At 28.9% G+C, this 25625-nt stretch overlaps 6 protein-coding genes across 6 annotated transcripts; 1 reads left to right on the top strand and 5 right to left on the bottom strand.

Moving 5' to 3' along the window:
* Positions 1-338: 338 nt before the first annotated feature.
* Positions 339-1316, bottom strand: VNE69_06049 (uncharacterized protein; the record flags this gene model as incomplete). Its single annotated transcript, XM_065473801.1, has 2 exons — positions 339-616; positions 1160-1316. 2 exons carry the CDS (start codon positions 1314-1316, stop codon positions 339-341), a joined length of 435 nt encoding a protein of 144 aa, XP_065329873.1.
* Positions 1317-2327: 1011 nt separating this feature from the next.
* VNE69_06048 (uncharacterized protein) lies at positions 2328-4493 on the bottom strand (the record flags this gene model as incomplete). Its single annotated transcript, XM_065473800.1, has 1 exon — positions 2328-4493. One exon carries the CDS (start codon positions 4491-4493, stop codon positions 2328-2330), a length of 2166 nt encoding a protein of 721 aa, XP_065329872.1.
* A 4805-nt stretch (positions 4494-9298) lies between these two features.
* Positions 9299-10427, bottom strand: VNE69_06047 (serpin-type proteinase inhibitor 16; the record flags this gene model as incomplete). Its single annotated transcript, XM_065473799.1, has 2 exons — positions 9299-9726; positions 9758-10427. The coding sequence occupies 2 exons, from the start codon at positions 10425-10427 to the stop codon at positions 9299-9301; spliced, it is 1098 nt and encodes a 365-aa protein (XP_065329871.1).
* Positions 10428-20300: 9873 nt separating this feature from the next.
* Positions 20301-21437, bottom strand: VNE69_06046 (serpin-type proteinase inhibitor 15; the record flags this gene model as incomplete). The annotated part of the gene is made up of 1 exon (XM_065473798.1): positions 20301-21437. One exon carries the CDS (start codon positions 21435-21437, stop codon positions 20301-20303), a length of 1137 nt encoding a protein of 378 aa, XP_065329870.1.
* Positions 21438-22553: 1116 nt separating this feature from the next.
* Positions 22554-23471, top strand: VNE69_06045 (peptidase M12B domain-containing protein; the record flags this gene model as incomplete). The annotated part of the gene is made up of 1 exon (XM_065473797.1): positions 22554-23471. One exon carries the CDS (start codon positions 22554-22556, stop codon positions 23469-23471), a length of 918 nt encoding a protein of 305 aa, XP_065329869.1.
* Positions 23472-23870: 399 nt separating this feature from the next.
* On the bottom strand, positions 23871-25604 carry VNE69_06044 (nuclear elongation and deformation protein (NED1); the record flags this gene model as incomplete). Its single annotated transcript, XM_065473796.1, has 1 exon — positions 23871-25604. The coding sequence occupies one exon, from the start codon at positions 25602-25604 to the stop codon at positions 23871-23873; it is 1734 nt and encodes a 577-aa protein (XP_065329868.1).
* Between the last annotated feature and the right edge of the window lie 21 nt (positions 25605-25625).

The following is a 25625-nucleotide window of genomic DNA, read 5'->3' as shown; positions in this document are numbered from 1 at the left end:
CTTTATGATTACTCGCGCAGGTTATATTCATATTGTAATTAGACCCAATTTGTTTTTCAGGTCTTTAAGTGTTTGGAAAAAATAATCCTCAATGTAATCAATTTCATTAGTTTTTTTTAATAATCTCTCTGTTTCAATCAAAAAAAAATATTTTGACTTATGGACAAATAAATGATATTTGACGGGTTAAATGGTCATAAATCATATATATGATGAATTTTATTTTGTATTCATATGTTTTTTTTATTTCCAAAAAGTAAATTAAGTTTATTTCGTTATTTATACTTTTTTTTATAAAATATGTGTCAGTAATCCTTTTAACTCCAAATTCTTATCATTTACATTCGTCGAATTGTAAAATCCATAGAATCTGTTTCTTTGAGTAAATGACTAAACTCTTCAATGTTTTCGTAATTATTAGTAAAAAGTATGGCAGAGATCCTAGATAATAAATTATCAATTTCCTTGCGACATTGATCGCTTGAATTGGTGTACATTTTGTCGTAAGCTAAATTACATCTTAATGTGAGATAATAGTTCCAAGAATCGTATTTTAATTGATTTTCGTCTTCATTATGCCTTATTTTTTTTTGCATCATAGAATCCTTTTTGATAGCTTGCTCTTAACATATCTTTTGGCATATCATATAAATGGCAAATCGACATCACCACCTTTGCATAAAGAATCACAGACCGAGGAAAGAGCATCAGACCATTTTTTATCAAGTGAAATTACTTTTGTCAAGTTTGCTCATTTACGAATATTTTATTTGAAAAAATAATATATATTTTTTATACTTATTCTGAATCTAATGCAATGATCAGATACTAATGACAGACTCTGAAATACGTAGATTATGTTTGGTAGCATATTGGATTTTTGTAATTTCATTATATGCTTCCTTAATATATGATTTCTCGTAACAAATATGTTCAAAATTAAATCGGCCCTTTTCTTTTTTTCTTTTGGTTTTAATTTTTCGATTTTTTCTATATTATTGTTCTTGATAGTACCTTTAGATTTTTCAACGACTTTTTCTAATTCATCTTTATTGTATATCAAATTAAATGGCTTTGAGCTGTTAATAATTGAGATTTACAAAATTGTTCCTCTAATTTCCAATATAATGTCTTTGATGGTGTTGTTATTGCAAATCACTCGTTTTTATTTTTTTAAAAAAATGTTCAAATTCGTTGTTGTGTACAACGTAGAACATATTATATATTTTTCCTCCACCCGAATATTTTAAAGTTACGCTATGATATTCATCATTAATATCAAGTGGTGCACATTCTTCTTTTTTGATGCTTTCCATAATTGTACTAACATTATATCAGGTAAACTTTCATTTGCTTGTATAAACATAATACTTTAGAAAAAGCTCAAGAAATACACTTTAAAGGCCGAAATTTTTATAGTTATTTTACAAAAATTAATTACAATTTAAGTAAAAATTTCGATTTTTTCACTAAAAGATAATTTTAATATTTTTTAAAACACGTATTTCTTTATGATATATTGAATTTCATAATTCAATTTTTACGTAATAGCGTATGCTTTCCCGTTTTGAAAACAGGAGATATGTATTTATGTAGTTTTTCTTGTTTTTAATTATTGTTGGTTTTAAATAAAAGAAAGAGATGTAATTTTTCAAAAAAAAAAAACAGCTTTAAATTTAACTTGATAAAACCTTTTGAATGTAATTACTCAATATAATTCGGATTGAAAGCATTAAATGTTTTTAAGTTCAATTTTTGACACTTATATCTGAAATCTTTATTGGTTTAATGTTTTTGTAATTTTTTGTGGAAAGGTTAAAATTTTAAACAGATACCGACGATATTTTTGAACCAAGTTTATTGAAACATAGAATATTGTATAGAAACTTATTAACATATAGTATACGTGCCTAACATTTTCAATTGTAAACATTAATTTATATTTTTATTGTTATAAACATAGTAAGATTCAAACACATAGATATATATATATAAGAATCACAAAAACAGGGTGAAAAAATTCTTTTATATATCTGATGATGATAGTAAATATTTTAGAGTAGATACTTCGGATAGGTATATACAATAAAGGGATTACAGGATAATTTTAGATATTAAATTGCCTTCATTTAAAGAAACAATTACAAACACGAAAGCGGCTGTGATTATAGAAAATTATAATATTAAGTATTTCAAGAAAAAATGCTCAAACAAGACTATAATATAATGATCTGAAAATCAAATTTTAAAAGTAAAAACATGATATAATTTGTTTTCTATACATGATCTTTTTAATTTGAAAATAAATTATCATAAAAATTTTATTTTTATTGCTTTATAATGTCTATCAATTTATCTAATAGATCAATAGCTGTTTTTCCCTCTGAAATGCATTGTAATAACTCTTCTTCTGACATTTTTGATTTAGTATCCATGATTTTGCCTTCGAGATTATTATCCTCTACTCCATTGATTATCATGTTTTCAAATTTTTTTATGAGATTTTGCTTTAACTCATTCGCATTCTTTTGTTTTGTTTTCTCCTTATAAAGTGTTAAATGTGCTGTAAACTCTCTATCTATCTTATTTATATATTTATAACATAAATATTCATATATTGACATTTCTAATTTATTAACTTGTTCTTTTACATTGGTCCACATTCTTACTTTATGTTTTTGTAGAGCTTCTTCCATATCACCTCGCAATATTTGTATTTCAGAAGATTTTAAAATTTTTCTTATTCCAAACTTACAAGTGCTTTTTAGGTTTCTTTTGTATTTCTTCATTTCATCTTCGTTATTTGCATCTTCAATATTAATTTCGCTTATTAATTTATCACAGTATTTTCTACAGCATTTTAGTACCTTTTTTTCAAATTTTTTTTTGTAATCTGATATTTGTAGCTTATCATGCTCTTTGCTCCCCGAATTAGATATGTTTTTAACTAATCTCTTTAGAAAAATTTCTGAATTTTTTTTTACTTTATGTATATCAAATCCTAACTCTTCACAAAATTCATATTTATTAAAAGTAAATTTGTTTGATTTTTTTATTATAGTGAAATTATCAGATTTTTGAAACAATGATGCTGTTTTTAATGCATATTCTTCAAAATCAATATTAAATTTTCTTGTTTCTTCCATATAAAGACTTATAAAGTCATAAACATTCATCAAATCTACAAATTCATTGTTTTGTGATAACAATAGATTAATTCTATATAAAGTTGTGAGTATTGTATCGTTTTCAATCTCTGATTCATTTAGCATTTTTTCAACCTCTAAGAATAAGCAAATTTTGATTAGATAAAAAGGAAAGCTATGATTAGAAGATAATAAATATGCAATTCTCTTTACAAAGTTGTTTTTATCTGTATTGTATTTTTCACGGTTTCTTGTAACATCTAATTCCAATACTTCTAATAAATTACCAAGTTGCAGAAAAAATATATTTAAACCAGTAACAGAATTTAGAATTCTTAATAAAATCAGTTCTATCTTATTATGCTTTTTTAAAAGTCTGTATAATAGTTCAGCTCCTTGAAATTTTTTTACTTTAATTTTACAGATAAATTCTAAGATCTTTCTAAATTCGTCGTAGCAGATTTTGTCGCTAACGTGGGTGCACTCATTTGAATTATCTTCAAAAAAATAAGTTTCACTACAAAATGTTTGACTAAAAACAATTTCATCCTGTTTTGTTTCGAGTTTTAATCCACCATAGCTAATTATAAAATCGGTAAAATATGGAACAAAATTATCATTCTTTGAAAACTTTTTGTTGGAATCGATATCTACGAACTTATATAATTCTAATATATATTTTGAAAGATCATCATTATGTTCTGGTAAAGATTTGAGCGCAGAAAAAATATCTTCGCAATTAATTTCAAACAAAAAATAAAAGTTTCTTAAATTTATCGTAATTCTGATATATTTTGTATTGTTTTTTTGGATTATGTAGAAAGGTTGATTAATCATATTTATCTCAAATTCATTATATGGAATATCAAATTTAGTTATTAAAAAAATTGGGCTTGTATCATTGTCGAATTCTAAAATATATTCATAATGTACTTCTTTAAATTTTTGATTTGTATTTCTAATATGCTCTATTAGATTTTTCATTAATGAGTAATTTAGAATATCTTCTCGTTCATACACCAACAATTTATAATCTGTTAAAAATATTCGATTACAATTTTTTACATTATCTTCAAGCTCCATCGAAATTAATTTTATTGATTTGTTATCACAATCGATATAAAAAGTTTTCTTTACTTTTGTACTATAAGTACTAGTCGGATCTTCAGTTATTTGTCCTATTATTATATTATCTTCATTGCTATAATGAATCCATACTCTCCAGTATTGCGCGTCAAAGTCAAGCATATAATAATCTTTATTTTCTGCTTTATGCCTTAAAGAGATATTTAATGCATCGTATATATTTAAATAGTTGGTCTTAAAAAAAAATTTAAAAAAATTCATAAGGGTAAATTTTTTTTTTTAGCATATGAGTGCGCAAATAAAAATATTAATCTAAAACAAAAGTAAAATGCAAGCATAATGTATTGCATTGGTTATGACTAAAACTACATAAACTTTATAATAGAATATTATTTCTCATACCTGAAACCACACATAAAATAAATTTCATAATGCACATATACAAAGAAATTATTAATACAAATTATTTAGGCAAAATTACAAAAATACAGACATTTAATTTAAAAGAAAAATATGACTTTTAATTTATTAATGAGATTATATACATTAATTAATTTTTAAAAATTTCATAGTTTAAAAATCTTTAGCTTGAATATGAAATTAGGAATCAGATTCCAATGGTGTCAAAAATTCTTTCAAGGCAATGTGTACATGTCAACTCCATCAAACGTCAATTTTTTTGTCGCGAATCATTCAAATTAATTAAATTAAACCATGTGATGATTTTTCTATAAGGACAGATATTTTTGATTTTGAAATAAAACTATATTATATTAAAAAATTATAAAGGGTATCTATGTCACATCGATTGATTGTGTAAAAAAATGGTTACTAAATGTAATAGCGTTGCATAAGGAAAAATAAGTTTTGATTTTCTTGCATAGTCCAATAAAAACTGTAAATTTCTAAAAATCTTTAAACCAATTCTTATTAGCCTTTTTATGTATTTACAAAAAAAACATTGATTCATATGATCAATAATCTTAATTTCACCAATAGTAAACTGATACTATAAACCAAAAAAAAACAAGCGATGTATATCAAAAGATGAAATATATAATTATACTGATGAATACAGTTTTAAATTTCATGATGTCATATAGAGATGTTATTTTTGCTTTAAAATCTGTTTTATTGTATAAATTTGTTGTGCAAAATATAAAAAAAAAACATTTGTTTATTTGTGTGCATTTAAATATTAAATCTTATTCACTATTTAACACATATTACGAACAGTTCCAAAAAATCGTATGTGAGACAACTCTAGCGTAAACACAAAGAATTATGTATACAGACATTTTTTATTATTTGAGAATATCTAAATCGAGATGTTCATCAATTTGATTGTTATTTTGGATGCGGTCTGAAATTTGACATTATAAATTAATATAGAACTTTGTTGTATTTGTAGAAAATCGCTTTTTCATTTTTATGGTGCTGTCCTTATAAGCTTGTTTAATTTACATGAATGTCAGTTTAAAAACAAATATAGAATTGAATGCAATCAAACGACTACAGTGTATATGATTGGTATATAAAGGAAAGACCCTATAAGAATTTGGTTTGGTGTTTAAACTTTGCACTGTTGAGAATAATTATTTATAAATTTAACCCTTAACTTACATTTCTCTTTTACATGGTAAAAATAAAATTATTGAGCCCAAAAATAAACAAAAAAGAGGTTGTAAATTTCGCCAAGGCATGGGACGTAAAAAATGCAGTAATTTTAGAATGGGGTGGGTTGGTTGAAAACAGAAGAGAAGAGTGCTTGCGTCATTCGAGGGACCCGGATAGGTGAAGATGTTGAGGTGCAATGAAGAATTATTAAGAAACAGTATTGACTGTAATAAGATCTGGCATAAGAGTTGTCGAGATAGAGTGTAGTGGTAATCTCACTATTCACATTAACTAACGTGGCAAAATAGCTGAACTACCAGTGTTCAAAAATCCGGAGAGCTTTAAAAAGAGAAGAAAATCAAAAAGAAACTGTGTTGTTATCGAAGAATGAGATAGACGGAAAAAATTCGATTTCATTGTTGAGAAGACATGAGTAAAGACTAACCACATGCCCATGAACTTTATGTATTATAACAGGGGAAAAAAGTACCGCGAAGACCAGTACTAGAAGGGATAGTAAGATGCGATGTAGCAAAGCGCAGCCCATGGTCAGTTAACATAAAAATGAACTTTTATTTTAAGAGCCAAGTAGTAGGCGTAGTAAGTTGTAAAGATAATTACATCACTCAGTTCTATATTTAGCGCGGGGATGTTAAGAATATATGCAATAAATTAACCCCCAACTTACAATTATCTTTAACACGCACAAAGTATAAAATATTAAAAACTAATTTGATGTCACGCGTTTTCTAGATTTTAAAAATATTGATTAAAGAAAATCGTTCGACTTATTCTCGTTTACTGAGACATGAATTTCAATTATTAAAGAATAATAAATATTTCTCAGGTTGCACTTTTTGTTCCTAAAGAATATAAAAATTCAATAGGTACAATTGTAAGCAAAATTTGCTCAGCTAAATAAAAAATAGCTAGAAAGAAACTTTTAATTGGAACGACTAACACTATATTAATCGATTGTGTATATTCGTTTGGCGAGCAATTGTGGAAGAAAGACATAATATAAATAATATGTTTTGGAACTGGGCCTAACATATAATTTGTGATTAGATTATGTATGTAGCAAAAATGATATTCTTCAAGAAAAAATTAAAAAATTAGAATAATTAATTATTTTTAATTTAATATTTTTTAAGTTTTTATAATTGAATATATTGAATCAATGAAATTATAAAAGCGAAACAGAAAAAAAACCATCACTTTTCTAAATTTTTGGTAAAAAATGTCACAAGATCTTTAACGATAATTAATTAAACGATAGGCCTATTGTTATTCGCCAGTATAATATAAGTTTTAATTCAAGCATTGACACATTATAAAAGTATATATATTAAAATAGAATATTATCACTCCTCTCGTTATTTTTTTTGGGAAATTTACTTATGGTATTACAACAATTTCCTACAGGGTTACTATTATAATACTTTTAAGCATTATAACTTGGAAATTAAATGTACACAAAAGTTCTTTACGACTAATAAGTGCACAAGAAACTATGAGAATAAATAAAAAATTTAACCTATATAAAAACGTAACTTTAAATATAATCTAATGTAAATGACAAATTTCAAAATTTACTTCATTTGATGAAAATAATTACAAACGTAAATCTCTCACCGAGCACTTAAAATTCAATACAATGGCTATTTTCATGGAAATAAAAATTAATATTATTAAAAAAATAATTTTTTTTTTTTACATGTAGAATTATAAACTTCGAACGTAGACTCATTATAGAATCGAATATTTAATTTTTTTTAAATTCACTTTTTTACGTATATACTTTTATAAATAACTTGAACAGAGAATTCTCGTTATAATAATAAAGGTTTCATTGTTGAGCTAGCATGTGAAAAGCATTATTTTATTAATTTCAAAATGATAATTACACTAGACTCTTACATGAAAGAGGTTGATTAGACAGAGAAATTGAAAGTATCTGTCCCTTGTGAGAATGCAGCTCGTTATCTTATGTTATTTGCTTTTCTAATTCTTTTAACGATTTTGCATAATTTCCTACTTTGTCTTACAAACGCTATATAGCTCACAGCCGTTGTTACTAAACATAAATATATATTCTCGTTACATTTCGATACTGTTTAGAATAAATAGTGTACAGACTAGCAATTTAAACAATATACATTCTAAGGCTAAATGATGTTCTACTAATAGTCAACGCTCTCATATTCCTACGTGAGATGAAATTTGTCCAAAAAAAAACAAGAAAAAAATAAATATATACATAATATTATAGATGAGACTTGATAAGTTAAAAATTTGAAGATACCAAGATTTTTGCTAGGATATTAGTTTAAACTAAATGTATTCATAGTAATACTTTAAGTATGTGTATAAATTTATTTTACATTGAAAGATAACTTATTTTTTATATATAAATATAAGAAAATGATTCTTATTGTTGTATACTTCTTTAAATTACACAACGTTAAAGGGTTAGAATGACAAAATATTCATCACGATCTATAACTCAATTTGCATTTTTCTAAATGTATTTATGCTCTGAAAAAAGGTATAAAGGTGAATACAAGAGCTTATGAGGTAGAATGCCCCATTTAAGACAGAAAAAAATCGTAAAATTGCATAGCGAACAGAGATTGCAACAAATCGCAGGAAATTAGTACATTAATTCGTTTAACTCACAATATGATTTTTTTAGTTATTTACAATGTTGTAATGGTATCTATAATTTTCAACTGCTAAAATAATACTGAACATCAGATTTTCTGTATCTAATTTGTTCACTTAAGTTGTTAGTTTGTGCCTATTCAAGGGAATATAATTGTCAAAAGTTATTGTATGAAAAACAGGATAAGAAGGTTTCTGGTAGTCATATGATAAAAAGTAATGGGATTGAATTATATACATGAAGTAATACATATATTTGAAAATTTTAGCTCAAAAAAATTGGAAAAAAGTAGTATAAAGCATCATAAAAATAAATATTTCGTTTGCAAGTGTTATAAGTAGTTTAACAATAGTTAAAGTAAACAATGCAAATTTATTTACAAAAATGAATTTGGCATATGTTCTAACTTATAAAATACATTTTTTTAAAAATCTTTAGTTTGTTGCTAAAGTAAAACAAAAATAAGTAGAATTTATGATTTATATATTCTGATTTCATTTCTAATCAGAATTTATGCAGTTTTCCCATGTTGTAAAAAATTGCACAATTGTCTTACTTGGGCCATAAACTGCTATTGATAACCTTGAAATCTATTTCAAAGAAATAATAGGTTTAATATGAAACTTATAAATAATTTTAAACGTTTTACGAGATTTTATTTACAGTAAATTTTCTGTAAATTAACAAAAACAAAGATTAAAAAAATTTAGACTTATCCTGGTTATTTTACAATAAAATCTACGACTATAATTAACGCTTTATAAAAAAAAGTAAAATTAATAGTTTATTTTTCTTGTCCAGTATACTTTCCCATAATAATAGGCGTGTTAGTATTATTCTTAGCATCATGTTTTATTACGAACCATAAAAAAGGGGTATTGAATTTAAAAACTTCGACATTCTCTAAAATGCTGTTGGTGATAGCGGGAGGAATTGAATTTTGAATAGATATTCCCCCTTCATTAATATCAAGACTAAGTTTCTGTTTGATAGTTAATTTTTTGAAATTTAAATTTTCTATTAAACTATCAAATGTCGTGGTTTTTAATAAGTTCTCGATTCGTAATTCTTTATAAAAATCACTAAGATCGGATTCTGATTCAATTTTAAACTTAGGAAAAATCAATTCTATATTTTTATATTTCATTTTTGTCAATATTTTATCTAATTCTTTTTCATCACATAATTTTTTAATTGTTTTTTTTCCATTTTCTTAATTCTGTTGGCATTACAGCCACAAAACTGAAATTTGAATCTTTAAAATGCATCTTTACCGCCATTTTAGTATCATCTTGATACACATCAAATTTTGATATTTTATACATCATCTCTTGCCTATTTTGTCCAGAAAACGAAACAAAATTTTCATGACTAGAATAATCAAATTGATTAAACCATTCATATTTCATATAAAGAGTATTCACTACTGATAAAGTAGTTCTAGGAATAATAGATTTCAAAGCTTCCTTTATATTTCCATATGTAGCCCCGGCGACCATTTCATTAATTTTTTTTAATTCTTGTTCAGTATCATATGGATCATATGAAGTTACTGTTGAATTGTAGAATTCATTAATTATTTTTTCAGTATTTTCATTGATTTTGACATCGTTTCGATGAAGTAAAAAGTTTTTTACTAAAAAAATATTCTTTCTGTTCTTATTGTCTTCAACCAAATTCTCATTGAATTCTTTTGAATTTTCATTAAACTTATTATCTTGAGATTTAAATCCTAGCCTATTCATATATCTTTTCTTTGAGACATGATTTTGATCATTTGAAAGAATACCAAAGACTTGAGAAAATGAATATGGAGATATTGCCTGATTTGATGTTATTTGACTATCCCCCGATAACATGATATCTAGGAATTTGATTGATAAATTAGTGATACCTTGTATAAATTTTTTCATGGGTAAAATTTTTAGATTTCAAATTATAGAAATTTTTTTATTAAAATTCATTTTTACTTATTTTACTGTTTTATAGTGTGGTATTACCACACGTAAAATTATCTTTCAAATATTTTGTTCCTCAAAAATATTTAAAGAAATAATTTTTTAACCCCATGCCTTTCAAGAGCAATCAAGAGAAAATAAATAAATCTTTTCCAACTAAGGATTATATTACAGGGATCGATGTATCCAAGTGCCACAGCATCCTAGAGAACTACCTCAGGACGGGACACATCCCTGTGCACGACCTCAAGTTGAATTCAACGACAACAAGTGCAAACAACTCAGATAAACACAGAAGTGATGAATACGCCCAGTTCACCATGCAGGTTCTTGGAACTGAAGAAAAAATTCAAGAAAGAATTAAGAAAATCTTTGACGTACGACAAGAATTAGAGCTTTCATGGTTTAAAAGATTTGAACACTTATCTAAATGTAATAGCTGGAATGACTCACAGATGGGACTAATTGCTTATAGCCTCATACTAGATGAATACTACAAGGAGGAACTAGACAGTACTTCATACTTGCAACTGAAAAAGGAATTACTTGCTATCAAGTATCCCCTTGAAAACAAAAGACTATACCTAAATAAACTGGAGAACATCAAGCAGAGTAACTTCAGAACTGTGAAAGAATACTTCAATAAGATAACCAAAGATCTCGAGGTGTATAGCTTTCTGGGACACATGAGCAAAGTCGAAACTGATAGAAGAACAGAAGAAATCTTCTTACGAGGGTTAGAGCCATATACCGACATGGAACTATATAAAGCCGGGATACACAATAAAACACTACGAGAGATCATTCTTCACCTAGAAAGAATAGAATCGGGACTCTTAGTGCATAGTGAGAGAAGTAAGAAAATGATGCTACCTCAAAAAACCCCCCAAACTAAAGCTCCACTCTCAAGTACTAAATGGTGCACTCACCATAGGAATAATACCCACAATAGTAAAGATTGCTATTTCCTTAACAACAATAAAGGCATTAAGGAAAAAGAAAACAAAACAATGATATTACGTGAAGAGAACGAACATGAACCCTTAGAACTGATATTAGAAGGTACTACCCAAGGAAACAACATAAATCTATTAATCGATTCTGGATCACACCGCAACTATGTACGAAGTGATGTAATAAAAAGCCTTGATCTATCAGTAGAGGACTGCAAGCCACTAAGAACTATATTTGGAGATGGTACTCACAGGATCATAAGCAAACAAGCTTTAATCAACGTCACTCTACCAAACAGAAAAAATTACCATATTAACTTTAAGATATTAGACAATGCACCGATAGAATTTTTGTTAGGAAACGAATTTCTTACTTCATACAATGCTATTTTAAATTATAAGGATCGTACAATCGTGTTGGATAACGACATCGTAGTTCTAAAAAATGCGAGAAAAAACATCGACGAAATACTAGAGGATAGGTTAATGGACAATATATGTAGTGTCGTTCAAGAAGATGAAATAATTAAATATTTAAAGTTTTACCAACAGAACAACAACAATTTTAGTCACATTAACAACTTAAAAGTAGAGTTTAAAATAATAAAGGAACCGAAAAATATGAAGCCAAAAAATTACAGCGTTCCGTTTAAATTTCTGGAAAGGGCCAAAGACGAAGTAAATAGACTACTTAAAGAAAACATAATAGAGAAAAGCGAATCACATATCACGAGTCCGGCCTTTTTCAAGGAAAAAAAGAAGACTAATGAACTACGACTGGTCGTAGATTATCGAGAGATAAACAAATACATTGGAGACGACATATGGAACATTCCAAACATTGAAGACTCAATTACACTCATGGGAGAAAATTTATATTTTAGTCAAATTGATTTAAAAAATGGGTTTAACCAAATTCTTTTAGAAGAAAATAGCAAAAAGTACACGTCATTTTTCTTGTTAGGAAAACAATACCAATATAAAAGAATACCTTTTGGGATAAAACCGGGGCCGAAGATCTTCCAAAGAAAAATCTCAAACATGCTAGAAGAAATAAGTAACATCTTTGTGTACATTGACGACATAATTATTTTCAACAAGACCAAAGAAGAACATACTGCGACCCTATTACAAGTACTTCAACGACTATTTGAACACCACATTAAAATTAATTTTGAAAAATCAAAATTCTTTCAATCAGAAGTAGAAGTATTAGGATACGTCGTAAAAGGTGATGGAATTTACCCAAAACAGTCTTATCTAGAAAACAAAATCTTCTACAAGGAAATCAAAACACTAAAAGATGTACAAAAACTATTAGGAGTCATGAACTGGTACAGGAAATTTCTACCTGATTTGTCAATGAAACTACATGCAATTAGTGATCTACTAAAGAAAGAAAACAAAAACAAAGCACTCACCCAAGAAATGAAATTAGAGATTGAAAGGATGAAACTTCATATCCGCCAAAATCATAAATTATGTTTTCCCAACTTTAAAAAGAAATTTAAACTCAACTGCGATGCTAGTGAGTTGGGAATGGGAAGTGTATTATACCAAGAAGATAGAATCATAGGCTATTATAGCAAAAAATTTGGAGGACCGGAACTTAATTATACAATAGTAGAAAAAGAGTATCTCTCAATATTGCTATCAATGATTCACTTTAGAAAAATTACACAGGGATCTTACATAGAAGTCTACACAGACAGTAAAAACTGTGTAATGGGATGCAATAAAGAAACTTCAAGAATACTAAGATGGAAGCTAAACATGAATGAATTTGATTACGACCTTTTTCACGTAGATGGCAAAGAAAACGTAATAGCCGACAACTTATCAAGATGCTTTGCAATCACTGAAGAGGAAACCCCTAAAATAAAAGAATACATCGCAAGTTTGCAAAAGGCAAGCCACTACAGAGACGGAGAATATTTACTGGATTCAAAGGGTAGAATCATCCTAAAGGATGCCGAAACAAAAATGTTTTTAAAGAACAATCACGTGTTATTTGGTCATCGGGGCATTACCACGATGTATAACAACTTGAAAAATATAGTCTACGTAAAAAACATCATTCAAAACTTAAAGGATATAATATCAAAATGTGAAACTTGTAAAAGATATAAACCACGAAATAACGGAATAGAGACTAAAGGACCCCATATATCTGCCAACCATAAATTTGAAAAAATAAGCAGCGACATTTTCGGACCTTTTAAATTAAATGACTACATTCATAAGGGGAAAAAGGAGGCAGGATATATCTTGTCCATCACAGACATATATTCTAGATTTACAAGATTATACTTCTATTACAATGTTGGAGCAAGTAAAGTCATAGAGGCCTTAACCCAGTGGGAAAGAGATTACGGCAAACCAAAACAAATCATATCTGATAACGGAAAACAGTACATTGGTAGAGAACTTAAAACATACTTAGACAATGCAAAGATCACTCATACACTAATTCCAACCTACAGTCCGAGATCCAATGGAATATCTGAATCTTTAAACAAAACCATTGCGTTTATCTTAGCAATAAACAAGAAAAGAAACATTCGGCCAATCCTCGCCGACATCGAGGATACAATAAACATGAACCATAATCGCACCATAGGAACATCGCCCCTTGCAGCCATCAAGCAGTTCTCTGTATTCGATCCCCTACACAACAAAACCACGGTAAAATCGCGACCATACATCATTCCACCATGCAAAGTCAACATAGGAGATTTAGTATATGCCAAAGACCATCACGCCAAAAAATTAGGTAAGAAATTTAAAAGGAAGAAACGAGTCACGGAGATAGGACGGAAGGGAAGGTGGATTAGACTAGAAGGAGACCGCCACATGACGCACATAATGGACGTCAAATTATAGGAGAGGCAGAATGTGGTATTACCACACGTAAAATTATCTTTCAAATATTTTGTTCCTCAAAAATATTTAAAGAAATAATTTTTTAACCCCATGCCTTTCAAGAGCAATCAAGAGAAAATAAATAAATCTTTTCCAACTAAGGATTATATTACAGGGATCGATGTATCCAAGTGCCACAGCATCCTAGAGAACTACCTCAGGACGGGACACATCCCTGTGCACGACCTCATATAGTTATATATAGTTATAAGTTAGTACAGGCTTCCAATCTCTAAGAAATGTTTTGACATGTAAAATGATAGAAACTTTTATTTGGCAGGTATCAATTTGAATAATTATATAAAAATATATATTTACATAATAAGTATTTATCTAATATTAATAGAAAGTTTTTTAGTGTTATATTTAAAGCATCAACATTAAAACAGTTTATTACAAATATTTTATAAATATAAGAATGATTAATATATTTTAAAGGATTGATATAAAAAACCTGGAAAATTTTAACCTTATAAAAATAGATATTGGTTATTAATTGTTATTAAAAAAGACATAATAATATTATGTTTTTGCAATTACAGAAATCTTATCCACATTTTTATATTATTCATCTTTTGACAGGCATTACAAATTAGATAAAAATAATTTAATAATTTTTTACGATCATTTTTTAATCATTTAAAAATTTTCAAGTTTATGATAGGTAATTCTATGATAGCAAAATCCCAAATAAGCCTTTTTAATATCAGTGTTCCGTATTTATGGAGATATTATAACGATTTATATTTTTTTTTATACAACGTATAGAATTTAGGAGCTGGGATCCGAAATACCCCCCCCCCCTCTGAGGGTTTTACTTTATTTTTTCGAACCCCAAAATTGAAGTGCAAAATAAAGGAGGAGCAAAGAAGAGACAAAAATTACTAAGCACTTATTACATTAAAAATAACAAATAAATATATGCTTGTATACAAAAATTAATTTTAAATGTAGTTATAATAATCATTTAAAGTGTTGTATCTCTTTTGCCCTCAATATTTTTTCAATTTTTTTTAATTTTTGGTTTATTATAAAAAGAGATTTTCTTCAAAAATCTACTTTTATAATAAACCAACAAATAAAATTATAAATATTACTTATATAAGAAAATTATGAGGGTAAGGACAGAGCAGGAGGAAGAAACCGAAAAAATTACAAAACAAACCTCTATAGCAAACATAGACAAAGTTTGCACAGAAGAGAAAGAACAGGGGCCAGAACACACTAGTGTGCCCACTCAATCCACTTCTGAGACTCTTGCAGCAGTACTTGTGAGTACCGAAGCGAGTGAAGAAGAGTGGCCTCAAAGAGTATTTCTATCAATCATAAATAGATTTGGTAGAATGCCAAGAGGAGGGTGGAATAAAGCTACCGAGTTCTTCTGTGGAAAATTTGGGTCTAACATGAGTTCACTAGAATTCAAGGGCAAAGCGAAGAAAGCACTCACTAGTAATAGTGGTAGACAAATGACAGCCCGGGAATTCTTAGTGAATCCTACCAAAAGAAGAAAAGCCGAAACTGGCTCGAAAGAAGGGAATAGTCTCTTCGAAACCGAGCTCTTCCTGAAAGCACAAAAATTGTTCTTGGAGAAACTCAGTTGTATTCAGAACACATGTGTGGACCAGGTAGAAAGAACAAGGAAGATTTCTTCCTTGAAGGTTGATCTGTTGAAACTTGATGCTACAGTCAAGGCGGTAGATAGTCATGTTAGATACCACCCCCCTCATAACATGACAGAGATGGCAAGGATACTGCAAGCTGCACAGATCTGCTTTCAGGAAATGGCCAGTAAGAAGCCTAAACCTTCGTCTTGGAAAGAAAGTATCTTGAAAAAGATTACTGAGATCGAAGACAAGGTAGTGCTTATCAAAAAGGCCAGGGCTTTTGATAAACTCTCAAATGAGGAAAAGCGTAAAGTCAAGAAGGTAATGCGTGAACTCAACATGCTTGCATGTTTACACCGAGATACTTCTGAAGCCATTGCTATACTCAACGAGAGGAAAGCCATATACTCAAGGAAGCTAGAGGTCGCAGACCGACGCAGAGAGTATAGGCGTGAAAATCAAAACTTTGAGCTATATAGAAGCAATTTCTATAGAAAACTGAAGTGTGCCAATGAGGTTACTCATAAAGTAAGTAAAGAAGATATTAGTTCATTCTGGTCTACCATGTGGAATAAGAAAGAGCAATCCGAAGACTGCAATAGTTTCGAGGAGTATCTTCTAGAATACATTCCTGATAGCCAAGATCAGATCACTTTCCCAACCTTGCAAGAATTTGTAGATATTATTAAATATTTACCAAATTGGAAGGCTGCAGGCTGTGATGGAATCTTCAATTTCTTTATTAAGAAGTGTGAAGCTCTACATCCATTCCTTTACAAGATTGTTAAGGAAGTATGCTTGGATGGGAAAGAACCCGAAGCTTGGTTCTACAAGGGGATTACTTATTTAATACCCAAAGGTACCCCCACTAGTGGTAATGATTTCAGGCCTATTACCTGTATGTCGAACCTCTACAAGCTTACAACGAAATGCACTACGAAAGTAATGCAGCTAATTGTAGAAAGTAGAGGGCTACTAGCAGAGAACCAACTAGGGACAGTTAGACAAGTCCAAGGAGCAAAAGAGCAAGCTATGATTAATATAGCAGTCAATAAGGAGCATGGAAACAAGCTGAAGACTATGTGGATAGATGTAAAGAAAGCCTACGACTCCGTAGACCATTCTTATCTATTAACATGTATTAGCAAGTTGAATCTTCCTCAATGGATAAGTAAATTCTTAGAAGCCACGGTTAAAAGGTGGCACATTGAGATAAAATCAGGATCGGAAACGATACTGAATAAGAAGATTGAAAGAGGCATATTACAAGGGGATTCCCTGTCGCCGCTTTTGTTTGTACTATGTATGGACCCGTTGAGCAGGAAACTGAATTCAACTTACCCAAAAGTAGGAATACAGACTCACGAGAGTGTTTATGTAACAAACCATCTTCTATTTATTGATGATCTTAAGCTCCTAGCAGAGAACGATGACGTTTTAAAACTGATGAAAGAGGAGACTAAAAAGGTTTTCTCTGCTGTAGGTTTAGAAATGAACAGGAGTAAGTCTGCAACTAACTGTAATGAGTGTAGTGAAGATGCAGTAGTACTAGAATACTTTTAAGGATACAAATACCTTGGAATAACAGAAGATGCCTCTAGTGCTATCAAAAGAGAGACTTTTGAAAAATTAAGAAGCGAGATCAACAGAGGGGTGAAAAACTGTGCAAGAATCAATTAGATGGTAAGAATTTAATTCGAGCTATCAATGAGCATGCAATATCAGTAATAAACTATCATATAGGATTTATAAAATTAGAACCAATAGATTTAAAAATCGAGATTTTGATATCCGACAGTTACTTTTTAAGTACCAGGTCCATCTACGGCAAGCCTGAAAGGAAAGACTATACCTACCTAGATCCGAAATGGGAAGAGGCCTCATAAGTATCGAAGATAGAGCCGGAAGTATGCTTCTGAATATATATAAAACCTTAGATGGGTCTAGAAATAGCTCACTAAGACGGGCAGCGATACTTAAAGCAGAAGCCGATAGCAAATCCCACTTGGATACAATAAACGAGTATCTAAGGATCAGGTATAGCTTTGTAGGAGAGATAACCCAGAAGATGCTAATAGAATCCCAAAAAGAAGCGCTTTACAACAAAATTAACATAAGGACAAACCATGGAAAGTTGTTTAAAGCTAGGGACAATGATTTATTAAGCATTTAGAACTCTTCTACCTGGCTGGTTAAAGGAAACAATCAGGCTAGATCCGAAGCAATTTACTGCTTCCTACAGGATAGAAATATCTTCTGTGGGCAAGAGGGACAATGTCCCCATTGTGGATCTCATAGGAAGACCGTGGATCATTTACCTACCAAGTGTGATCGAATGTTGGGTTTTGATTATATGAAAAGACACAACGAGGTAGTTAGATGCATTCATCTCTTAATATGTATTAAATATGGGTTTAAGAAGACAAAGAAAATACGTGGACACTCAGTACAAGAGATCATGGAAAATGATCGTGCAGAAATAAGAGTAGATACGAGAATATCCACTAATATAAAGGTAACCCATAATAAGCCTGATATTCTTGTGTTTGACAAGAAGAAGAAAGAAATTTTAATAGTTGAAGTTGGTATAACCAACCAGGATCGACTTACTATAGTTGAGAATGAAAAACTAAGAAAATATGACCTTCTTGCAAATGAACTGGGACTAATACATAAATCCCGGACAAGAATAGTTCCTTATGTAATGACATGGGATGGAGTGGTGACCAAATATCACAGAAAGTACATCAGGGAGCTAGAAATCCAACCCTACCTGGAAGCATATATCCAGTCTATTGTGATGAAGAAGACTCTAGAGTCCATCTCTTTGGAACGACGACGAGGATACGATCAGGAGGATGCAGGAGAAGAAGAAGTGGCTAGAGCTGTAAGCGCACTAGCGAATATGGCGACTGTTAAAGAAGTGGTGTCGGCAAAGGGGAATGAAGCTGCTAAAGTGAAGTTGGAAAACATTAATAATTCCACAGAAACCAAAGTCTGTGAAGAGCTGAATCCCATGAGCGATACCGGGGAAAGCTGTGCTATGAATATCTAAACATAATTGAAAATTAACTCAATAAATCTTTTATTTTTTTTTTTTTTTTTTTTTTTTTATAAGAAAATTTAAATAAATGTTTAACGATCTGTATAGATCGTTAAATCAAAAAATTTAATTAAAAATATGTTAAGTTATTTAAAAATATATAGGTTTATAATTTTATACCTTTTTTTAAATTAAATTTCGCATACAAGTATATTATTATTTGGTATTTTTACTATTTAAAGATGCAAGTATTTTGGGTGCTAATGATTGCTTCCCCTTTTTTTTGCACTTTGTTTTAAGGGTTATAATAAATAAAGTGAACACCCTCAGAGGGGGGCGTTTTGGTCCCCAATCCTAAAAAATCAGAAGGGCAAAAATGCTTTTAGATTATATTATTGTAAAAACTTGTATTGAAATATAATTGTGTACAGAAATATATATTTAATTATTGTTTTTAATGCCATAAGTGCTTAGTAATTTTTGTCTCCTTCCTGCTTTTCCTTTATTTTGCACTTCGTTTTGGGGGTTCAAAAAAATAAAGTGGACACATTCAAAAGGGTGGGGGTCTGTGGTCCCCCGCCTCCGACTTACAATTATTTAATCCTTATAATTTTTTATGTTATATAACCCTAATCAGTTTTTATGAATGATGGAATTTAAAGCTGTATAACACATGAATAACAATTATTCATTTTTTATTTATTTTTTAATACAAACTTCGCCTTTTCTTTTGTACTTTTCATCATACCGAAACATCAACCCCTTTACCTTTTTTTCACCTACAGTGGTTTTTAACAATTTCTCGCTCGGCTATCTTTATTAGCTATAACACATTAATAAATGTGTGTTTGATAAAAAATTCAAAAAATATTAAATTGTATAATTTTCTGCGTGTAAGTTCATATCATTTGTTCTACCCAAATTTTTTTTATAATATTTAAAGTAAACCCCTACTATCGATATATCTTTACTTTAAACATATAAACGAGTAATTATTTTGTCTGATAACATTTTATTTTATTTGAAATATATTTATAATCGGCGAAGTTTTATTTTAAGCATGCAGTTTTATTTGATACTATGGTTGTATCTTAAAAATATTTTTGCATTTGAGTCCAATATCTCAAAGTTGAAAAAAAAACTTGCTTTTGTAAATCGCCCATCCTTGGTTATCTTTTAAAAAAACAGATTTAGAAAAAAAATTCAACCCCATAAATTTTTATATTAATCGAGAGTTGTCCCCACCTAAAAAAAACAAGTTTTTATTAATGCACAAACTTTAAACAAAACATTTAAAAGATAACTTTTATTTTTTCGGGCCTAAATATTTTCCCATGAAAATCGGCGTACTACATGTAAAATTATCATCTTGGTTTATTACAAACCATAAAAAGGGCTTATTGAATTGCATGACTCGCACATTTCTTGGCCCAGGACCATCTGTGCAAAGTGCAATAGTTTTAGCGTAAGCTATAGTTCCAAATTCATTCACATCAATAATTACTTTTTGTTTAATTCTTAAGTTTTCGTACTTGAAATATGTTATCAACTTGTTAAGTTTCAAAGAATCCAACATGCTATCGATTCCTAAGTCTTTTGAATATGCACTAAAATTGCTCTCATACTCGTAATTAAATTTAGGGAAGGTTAAATTCACATTTCCGTATTCCATTTTCGATATTAAATAACTTAATTCATTTTTAGAGCAAATTTTCGCAGTTACTTCGTCCCAATCTTCGATATTTTTAGGCATAACAGCTACAAAACTCAAATTAGACTTCTTATATCTCATTAAAATAGCAATCATTTTGTCGTCTTCATACGAGTTATATTTACTTACTTCATATTGATGCATCATCTCTTGTTTTACTTTTCCCGAAAAAGATGTAAAATCCTCAACTCGGCAAAAGTTAAATTTTGTGAGCCATTCTTGTTTTAAATAAAGAATGTTCATTATTAATAAACAAATATTAGAACTGAAATCAGATATAGCTTCTTTAACAACATTTTTGGTCTCATTGGCGACTAAATTATTAAAATTATCCAAATCTTTGATCATATTCGCGGGGCTATACGATGATATTTTTGTATTGTAAAAATTAGAGCTCAATGTCTTGAAATCTTCGTTGATTGTAAATTCATCTCTGTGGAGTAAAAAATTTTTAACAAAAAATTCATTATTATTCTTCGTGTTAGAAGACAAGTTCTCGTTAAAATTCATGGAATTTTCATTAAACTTGGATATGTTCGGTTCAAATCCCATTTTAGCTAAAAATTTGTTGCTTGTTTCGTCGTCTGTTGTGCCATTTGCTAATAGACCTAAAACCTGAGAGAAGGAATAAGGAGACACGGCCAGATTCTTTGTATTGCCTTTGTCTTGAGATAGCGTTACATTAAACATTCTTAAAGATAAGTTTATAAGTTCTTGATTGAATATTTTCATAGGGGAATAATTTTTTTTTTTAATTTATAAAAAAATTAAGTTGGCTTTAATTTTGACGGACCTTTTAAAACTAAGTTATCCATTGGAAAATGTTAAAATAGCAACAACCTAAAAAAATGAAGTTTGTTTTCGACTAAAATTATGTAAAAACGTGTAAGATCATAAATGATTATTTAAATGTAAGTTTTATGTTTTAATGGCTGGATTTTTTTTAACTGTTACACGTCAAAAAATTAAGTTTTTTTTATTTTATACGTCAATGCGTTAATTTATAGTAAAAACTGATAGAATCTTTATGAATAACAATCAACAATAAATATATATGGTGTTTTAGTTAATTTTAAAGTATAAAGCGAAATTAATTTTTCATTAAGTTTTATTTGTCTAAAAACAAATTTATGTTACTTAAGTACATTCAATATTTTATAACATAAATAGAGCACATAATCTTCGTTAAACCATAATACTTTTTGAATAAAAAATTTAATAGTTTTGTTACGCTCACAGTGCTTTTATCATAACTAAAAGTGCGCTGCGCTTTACTCGCATAACCTTTATTTAAAATTTATACTTGGGATTTGATCATACAAAATAAAGTATCGTATAATGACCATGAGAATGTAATTCCTAAACAAATAATTTTAATTCTAGTTTTACAAACAAGATGTATTAATCTAACGTATATATTAAAGTACTTGTACATAATTAAGTTTATTCTCTAATTTATTCGTGTTTTTTAAACACAATTAAATTATGCTGAAATTTACTTCTTTCTATAGATACTTACATTATGTTTTTATATTCTTAAAAAACGATCTTTTTACAAAATTATCAAAAAATTTATCGTAAGTTTATTTCACACGTTTTTTGATTTATAATAACAATCTGTTATTACTATTTTCAGTTTTTCTAGTAGAAAAAAACAAAACTTAAGTTATATATATCTTATTATTTAAACCAAACATTATAAATAAAAATTTTATATTTTTTTGCTTTAATATATATATTAACCGTATCATTTATAGAATTTTAATCATTTCAAATTTGTTTGTTTTTTGTTTATAAAAGTTTTCAATCTGAAACAAAATACAAATTAATTGGTTAATTATAAACAATATGAATTGTATAATCCTATTTTTTCTATTAATAAGACCAGAAACTCTTTATACTAACATTTTATATGAAAGAATTGTAGATCCGGATATGGAGGCTTTATACAAAGACATTATAAAATCCTTAATAAATAAACATAATGAATTTTTAAAGCGAAATGGTATAGAAATCAAAGTACAAGATGCTCTTTCTTACTCCATGTATTCACAATTACCAGATTATAAAGAGTTACAGCGATATGGTGGTACTGATAATTTGTCAGACAGAATGTCTGTAATAGCAGAAATGAATAAAAACATTTTACTGATAGCTTCTTCGGAGACTGATCAAAGTGATGTGCATTATAACCTTGATAATCCGTGTATAACAAAGTACATTACTACATTTAATAATAATGATAGTCTGTCTGTTGACACTGTTTCGGCTATTAATAGTGCTATAAAAAGATATTTAAGTCAATTGCTGGACATTCATCTTCCAAAAGTCTACGGAATTGTAAATTTAGGTGAATTAACCAAGTTTAAACAGAAAATTAGACATAGTAATTTTAAAGAGAAATTGTTTGCTTGTGTAAGTAAAAATAGAATGATTAAAAAAGATATAGATATTTATAGTGAGTTTGATAAAATAAAGGGAGCGATACCTGAGGAATTTAATATTTTGTCTGAACCGAACAATTATGAAAATTTTGATGAACCAGAAAAAAAAGTTTTTTCTGAAAATCGGAAAACAAACAAGAGTTTAGATTATAATCCTGAAATACCTAATATTAACAATACGGAAGATGAAAAAATAACACGCGATAAGAATAAAAACATTAATGTTCCATTTAACAAAATGAAAAAAAAATTTAAAAAAAAGAAGAAGTTCCAAAATCTCACAAGACCAAGATCCACAACAAACAAAATCGAAATAAAGTAGTACAAATTAATAAATTTAAGATAAATAAATAATTTTTAAATTTTTTATTGTATAAATTTTTATTTAATGTACGAAGTCGTAAAAAATTCGCGAGAGCCAAAAAAATGATTTAGGGGATTATAGATCAAGTTATGCGTGCAAATTCGAGAATTTTTTAAGAAGAGCCATCATCATAATTTCGTGTTTTATGTTTATCTATAATAACCTAATTTAACAATAATGTAGTTTGTTTTTTTTTTGTGTATAAATAATGAGCTATATGCATTGATTTATATGTATGTGCGTAAAATTGAATATTTAATTTCAAAGTATAAGACTATAACAAATTGCGTACATTAATCTAATGCATTAAAATAATAATTTTGATAGGTATTAAAATAATGTTTTTTTTTTAATGTATCAATAATTCCAGTAAAATCCGTCAGTATCACAGTGGTCTGTAAACGGAGATTCGCCTTTCTTTACAGGTGGAAACAATGAATCCATGAAATCATTAAGTGATTTATAAGTGCTGGTAAGTTCGCCGATAAACTCTCCATACAATTTCCCTGTTTCATTTACTGTGAATATACGAATAGGAGAAACTTCTATTGCTTTATATGTGATGATATCTGTGGTTCTATTGCCGAAACCTGCTACAAAAGGATTGTTTCCGCCAAAGATGCCTTTTAGATTTTCCAAACAAGCAATTTTGAAATCTTCAGGTCTTTTAATGATAATTTCCCTGTAAAGTGCGGCGAAAAGTCCATCTGGCGATAAAATTATTGGGCCGTCGGGCAGCTTTGCCCCATCTTGCACTATATTTGTTAGATAACTTTTCGTACTAAAAGATTGTTGAAGTGGGCGCGAAGTCAAATACATAATTTTATAACCACTCCTGTATAATTTGCTATACAAACTGGCCACACCTCCATGTGTCCAGTCTTTGCCTATAAGACAATAAATGTGGCCCCAAATATCACTTTTAGTTATCGTACCATCGACATCGCTAATTATAATTTTCTCATCATAATTCCAGAAATAAATGTGTCCTTCTAATTGCTTGTTTACTCCGCCCACTTTAAAGACTATTGTGTTTTTTCCATATTTTAGATCAAGTTTTGTTAATTCTTTATGATTTAACTTTAAAGAATACGAGATATCTCTTTTGAGAACTTTTTTGGTTCCAAAAAAGTTCCAACCCACAGATTTATTGTGTTCATTTTCTAAAAATTCCATTAATTTTCTCGATCTACTGTTTTTGACACCTCTCAATTGAAAAAATAACTTAGAAAATGCCATATATGGAAAATAAAAGACGCCTTTACAAGATTTACAGCCGGTAATTCGTACGACGACATTTTTTTCATCTGTCAAATCTTTACATAAAAAAGACGCGAATGTTTGGTGGACTGAAAGTAAAACTTTTCGGTCTCCACATTTAGAAAATGATATTTCTGCGCCAGTACACCCGCTCGAGTCGCATTTTTTTTCTATTGTAAGGTGCGGCGGATATTGAAGTAGTCCATTAAATAAAAGTAAAATTTGTCTAAATCTTGTTATACACCAATTGTAATATTCTGTAGAACCGAACAAAGAGTTAAATTTTCCAATTTTATTTACTTGTTCCGAATAAAAATCATCTGACATGATTTTTTTGAAGCCTAAAAAGAATGTCCGCTTGTCGAAATTTGAAATTCTTTCTGTGCGGTAATAATTTATATATTTTTTGGTTTTTTTTACAAGATCTTCTCTGTCTTGAGTTTTTCCCAAATTCAAGTTGCTAAAATGCATTGACAAATAGTCGTCGATTCCGTCCCCTTTAATTTTATCTAGTGTGTTTATATAACCCAATATGTCATCATATTGAATATCGTCATCTGTGTTATCATGTTTTTCAAAAAACAATTCGCCCTGCGGCGTAATAAACATTGGAATATCGTGGATAATTTTATCATTTACAATAAGATGGACTTGTTGACTTCTCATATTTGGAAAATATAATTTCCCAAATCTTAATTGGAAGTCTGAACATCTTAATTCTCCATATTGATCTTTGACTACTATTATATCATTTATACCACTAAATGTTACTATATTGATGTTATTGTAGATACCCGAGACCGAATTAAATAGCTTGTTTACTATTCCCATCTTTGGGGGTGAATTCAAAAA

Source organism: Vairimorpha necatrix, chromosome 6 (genome assembly GCF_036630325.1).
Source record: "Vairimorpha necatrix chromosome 6, complete sequence".
Classification (NCBI taxonomy): Eukaryota; Fungi; Microsporidia; family Nosematidae; genus Vairimorpha; species Vairimorpha necatrix.
The sequence above is the reverse complement of the archived record's forward strand: the minus strand, read 5'-3'. Positions and strand labels throughout refer to the sequence as shown.